Source organism: Crocuta crocuta, unplaced genomic scaffold, assembly GCF_008692635.1.
Source record: "Crocuta crocuta isolate KB4526 unplaced genomic scaffold, BGI_CrCroc_1.0 scaffold77, whole genome shotgun sequence".
Classification (NCBI taxonomy): domain Eukaryota; kingdom Metazoa; phylum Chordata; class Mammalia; order Carnivora; family Hyaenidae; genus Crocuta; species Crocuta crocuta.
In genome coordinates, this window is record NW_027532172.1 from 7,041,355 (window position 1) to 7,046,897 (window position 5,543).

General features: G+C 45.0%; 1 protein-coding gene across 4 annotated transcripts in view; it reads left to right on the plus strand.

Moving 5' to 3' along the window:
* Positions 1-5,304, plus strand: part of RBM5 (RNA binding motif protein 5) — a 27,536-nt gene extending 22,232 nt beyond the window's left edge. For 3 of the 4 annotated variants that reach the window (XM_077777273.1, XM_077777274.1, XM_077777276.1), the window contains 6 exons: positions 721-870; positions 954-1,025; positions 1,647-1,826; positions 2,105-2,179; positions 3,427-3,732; positions 4,658-5,304. In XM_077777273.1, the coding sequence (XP_077633399.1) occupies positions 721-870; positions 954-1,025; positions 1,647-1,826; positions 2,105-2,179; positions 3,427-3,732; positions 4,658-4,783 (909 nt within the window). In that variant the 3' untranslated portion in view covers positions 4,784-5,304. The remainder of the gene's footprint in view (positions 1-720; positions 871-953; positions 1,026-1,646; positions 1,827-2,104; positions 2,180-3,426; positions 3,733-4,657) is intronic. The other variant, XM_077777275.1, reaches the window with a different exon arrangement.
* Positions 5,305-5,543: the final 239 nt, after the last annotated feature.

Genomic DNA, 5,543 nt, shown 5'->3' on the forward strand with positions numbered 1-5,543 from the left:
TGGGGTTTTGGGCTTTTTTTTTTTTTTAAAATGTGGCCTCTCAGATTTATTTAGATTCTTTTTTTTTTTTTTATGTTTATTTATTTTGAGACAGAGAGAGACAGAGCTTGAGGTGGGGAGGGGCAGAGANGATTCTTAAAAAGCTGGGCCACACATTTAATTTACATTAAGTTCGTAAAACATTTTGTAATTTTTTAGTATTACCATAGTTGTCTGTTAGTTGCCTGTATACATACTTAGAGGGAAGTATATCCTAAAAGACTCCCAGGCTTTCAAGCAGTATTCATTAATGATTTTGTTTATTGGGGCACCTGGGTGGCTTAGTCGGTTGAGCGTCCGACTTTCGCTTCGGTCATGATCTCACGGTTCGTGGGTTTGAGCCCCGCGTCGGGCTCTGTGCTGACTGCCAGCTCAGAGCCTGGAGCCTGTTTCAGAGTCTGTGTCTCCCTCTCTCTCTGACCCTCCCCTGCTCACGCTGTCTCTCTCTGTCCTAGAAATAAATAAAAACATTAAAAAAGTTTAAAAAAATGATTTTGTTTATATGCGATAGCATGTCATGATATTTGTAGGTAGAAGTAAAGGTAAAGGGGGTTTTATTCCAGAGTATCTGATTGAGGTGAGATCCTTAATGGCTTCTTACTGTGGCACAGAAGATGACTGTTGTCTAAACTCCTATATCTAAATGTTTGGGTTTTTTTTCCCACGGTTGTTTGGCATTAGATCGCTAAAGACATGGAACGCTGGGCAAAGAGTTTAAACAAGCAGAAAGAAAATTTTAAAAATAGTTTTCAACCTGTTAATTCCTTGAGGGAAGAAGAGAGAAGAGAGTCTGCTGCAGCAGATGCTGGCTTCGCTCTCTTTGAGAAAAAGGTAACAGTAGCAGGAATGGCCATACTTTGTCATGGGAACTTAAGTAAAACTTGAAGCTTACAACTTGTTTCTCTGTTTCCCAGGGAGCCTTAGCTGAAAGACAGCAGCTCATTCCAGAATTGGTGCGAAATGGAGACGAGGAGAATCCCCTCAAAGTAAGGAAGGACCACCAGTGTGTTAAGGCCATTTTTGTGGTTTGTGTCTCACTATGAATCTCAGCTTCATCTTGGCTAATGTGATTCCTACTTAAAACTGGATGTGGTCACTGTCCGTGGGTATATAGAAAAGCTTCTGCACATAGAATCCATGTCTAGAGCTTTGTTTTCTGGGTTAGAGCTGGAGAGATGGAGCAGTGAATGAAGTCAAATTCCTAAGTTCAGTTGAGTTTTACTGCATTTGTAAATAGAGGGATTTAACGGTTTGGAAAGAGAAAATTAAGACAATAAAACGTGTTTTACTTGATAGATACTGGTCTGGGTGGGCCATTACTCTGATCTGTCATTTTTGGGGTTTTCGTCTGTGGTGAGTAGTTTTGAAAACAGCCATCCAGGAACTTTTCCTGGGCCCCAAGGGATTTACTACCAGGAGGCTATCAGGCCCAGAGCTTGAGGACCTGACTTTTGTATACAGCTGGATAAAATGCAATTCACTGTTAAAGTATGGCATGGGGCAGTGGGAGTTCTCATACTTCTTGGATTACACATTGCTTTATCCAGATACATAGTCATCACTGCTTCCTACTGTACATTTCCAATGACCCGCCCTTTTGTCCCCAGAGGGGTCTGGTTGCTGCTTACAGTGGTGACAGTGACAATGAAGAGGAGTTGGTGGAGAGACTTGAGAGTGAGGAAGAAAAGCTGGCTGACTGGAAGAAGATGGCCTGCCTGCTTTGCCGGCGCCAGTTCCCCAACAGAGACGCCCTGGTCAGGCACCAGCAGCTCTCAGACCTTCACAAGGTGCCCATACTGCTCTGAGTGATCAGAGGCAGGGAGGGGAGTCAATACAGGTGCCCTGACATTGAGTGAATGCCTTTTAGAAGACTATTCTGACTATAGTCTGTTCCAGAACATAGAGTGCCAAAGAGCATGGCAGCTTGAAAGCCAAGCTCTGGTTTTCATGCCATAGTGTATTGATTGGGCTTGGACTCTTAGAATGAATAGGGATTGATAATGTTATGATATTTCTAATTAGGATGGTCTGAATTCTTACTACGTTTGTCAAATCTCTTGTACAGCAAAACATGGATATCTACCGACGATCCAGGCTGAGCGAGCAGGAGCTGGAAGCCTTGGAGCTAAGGGAGAGAGAGGTGAATGAGGTTCACTGCCACTAGAAGTATCTTTTATTTGCTTTTAGCATTTATTTGTAGGACTTAATTCCAGGTCCCAGGGGCAAGGTAGGATTTCTCACACCACATGTCACCCAACCATTGTGGCTTGTGTCAGATTATAGATGCTTTGTGAGCTACTCTGCACCATCTCTTCATGAGGATGCACAGAAGCACATGCTCAAGACTGCTCACAAGTTCTGGATGCCAAATACTTGCTGGTGAAGTATACTGGATTTTAGTAAAGAGAAAGAAATAGTCTGGCCTGCAACGAGGGAGATATCAAATTAGGCCCAGGGGATATCAGGGCATAAGACAGTCGCAAGTGATACAGAAGGAAGCAGTGGGCAGGACAGGGTTTGGTGTGAAGGTAGCAAAAGCAGGTGGGGCCAGTAATGGACAGGCATTTGATGGTTCATGAGGCAGGTTGAAGGCCAGCCAGGCTTTAAATACAAATTGAGGGCCATGGTTAGAAATCAACCAGTGGGCAAGTTACGTGAAATTTTTCACTCCATAATAATTTTGTAGTTTGGGCTATCTGTAGTTCGGGCCTTTGCTTTTCTGTTCTTTTCCACTGTTTATGGTGCTATCTGTCCCTGGAGATGGGCCTGTCCCAAGTGGTAAGAGGAATGGCATTTCTGCCCTGCCCTTCCTCTAGGACTCTGGGAGGCTGTACCCATGACCCAGCAGGTCTGTTGAAGAGCTTGACAAGTGATAGCTAATGAAGTAAAATTCCTTGTTGGAGATGTAGCTGTGCCCCAAGTTCCACATACAGTTAATCCCTACAAACCTACCATTTTCTTTTTTTTTTCTTATATTTTTTTTTTAAGTTTCTTCATTTTGAGAGAGAGAGAGAGAGAGAGAGGGTATGTGTGCATACGAGAAGGGGAGGGGCGGGGGAAAGAATCCCAAGCAGGCTCCACAGCTCTACAACGTCGGCACAGAGTGTGACGCCAAGTTGATCCCATGAACCCATGGGATTATGACATGAGCCAAAATCAAGAGTCGGACACTCAACCAACTGAGCCACCCAGGCACCCCCAAACACGCCATTTTCGGTGGCTGAGTACAGTGAAGGAAACAAGGGTGTTTGGTATTTCAGACCACTCAAAGAAGCCAAAATCCAGACTAGGGAAGTGTTTGAGGGTGTTAATCACGAAGTCTAGGTGCGTTAGATTGTTGCAGCTTCAAGTCTGAATGTCTCTAGCACCATCTTTTCTCTCGTGTAGATGAAATACCGAGATCGAGCCGCAGAAAGACGGGAGAAATATGGCATTCCAGAACCTCCAGAGCCCAAGCGCAAGAAGCAGTTTGATGCTGGCACTGTGTATGTGTTGTGCACCTTTTCCACTTCATTAGCAGGGTCTGTGGCTGTTTTAAGTAACTGTGTGTTTGCCACTGGCAGGAATTACGAGCAGCCCACCAAAGATGGTATTGACCACAGTAACATTGGCAACAAGATGCTGCAGGCCATGGGTTGGAGGGAAGGCTCAGGTTTGGGAAGAAAATGTCAAGGCATCACAGCTCCCATCGAGGTAAGCAGTGAGATTGGGCTTCAGTGGTTTGCAGGCTTACTCTGGTGAAGAGTTGAGGTTAAAGCACCCAAACAGGCTGGGACCCAGGGGCAGCTTTACTTTTACCACAAAGAGCCATCTCCTCTGGCAAGTGCCACCACCCAGTGAGAGTCTGGTTTCTGGCTGCCTCCCTTTATTTCACTCTCCTTTTAAGATGTCATTTGGGAGGAATGGGTGTGGTACCCTACTTGATTTTTCTGGTCTTTTGGTATTTGGGGGTAAAAGCTGTCTTCTGAGATCTGTGTAGTTTTATCTCCTGTTAGAAACAATCCTTTACTTAACACTAACTCATCCAGGTAGCTTAGATTTTGTTAAAGATATACTGTGCTTTAATTTCTTAATCACCATGTAGGTGATCTTGGTTATGATTTAGTAGGATTTTTATCCATGATCAGAAAGTTCTTTAGTTGCTCAGAGCTCAGATTGAGATATAATCTCAGGATCAGAAGTCCACCACCCACTGGCCTTCTAGACAAGAGCACCACCAGGGACTGTTCCTTCCCCGACCTAGCAGCTCAGCCTTGGTCAGACTCTTCTAGACCATGTTTGTCTTGTGCAAGCGAGTTCTCCTACCATTGGTGTGTCCTGCTACAATCTGCCCATGATTATAAGGCCTTCCTAGGCTTCAGTGGAGTGTTTTAGTGCCCTTGATAGGCACAGAAGTTTGCTGACCAGGCACTGGGGGATAGGGTTGAGGGATGTTTCTGTCTCTCTTCCTTAGTCTATTTTATTCCTTCAGTCCTTAACCCTATTCCTGGTCTCCAAAACTTCCTCTTTTCTGTCCCCAGTGGGTAGTCCTGTTTGGTTGGGAGTCAGCTAGATGAGCCGGGGTTGGCGCGGTCTATACCCTGCCTGCCAGCTACTGATGGAAATTCTGTTCCCCTAGGCTCAAGTCCGGCTAAAAGGAGCTGGCCTAGGAGCCAAAGGCAGTGCATATGGACTGTCAGGTGCAGATTCCTACAAAGATGCTGTCCGGAAGGCCATGTTTGCTCGGTTCACGGAGATGGAGTGAGGCTCAGAGAGAATGGGAGGGCGGGAAAGATGATGAGCTTCTCGGAGCACAAGGAGTGGTACATCTCCTGAATTCACTCTTAGCGCCTGTCTCTTTAAGGGCATGCCTTGTGCTGTTAATAGTTTTTAGGGCGAACCACTCCATTCTACAAGGTTCTCCCACTTAAAGGAGTTCCCCTTATATGGGCTGTCTGGCGAATGGCCTTCCTTCCTGCCAGAGGGCTTGTGAGCTGGCCAAGGGGACAGTGAGTCTTTTATACTTCAGTGTACATAGTGTAATGTAGTGTGTTTTACATGTGTAGCCCATGTCGTGGTCCATCAGCCCCTCTCATTGCTAGAGGGTGTTGAGATGCCCTAGGTGGTATGTGACACCAAAGCCGCCTCTGTCATTTGTTGTGCTGTCTTTTCTTGGCAAAAGCCCTGTGTATATTTGTATATTACACATTTGTACAGAATTTTGGAAGATTTTCAGTCTAGTTGCCAAATATGGCTCCTTTACAAAAGAAATACCTTGAAAAATGAGTGTCTGCGTCTCTTTATTCTTGGGTGACCAGGTGTACAGAGCATGTCTGAGCTCGTTGAGCCTGTTGGTGAGGTAAGTGTGTTAAAAGCTATTTATAAGTAGTATTTTATGCTATTTTCCTTACCCCAGTCATGCTCAGATTCTTAAGTTCAAGAGTTTGTTAACGTGTTTTAGAATTCTTCGTGGAAACTCGGTCATATCTGAGTCCGCTTTCCCACTTGCCATTTCTAAAGACCAA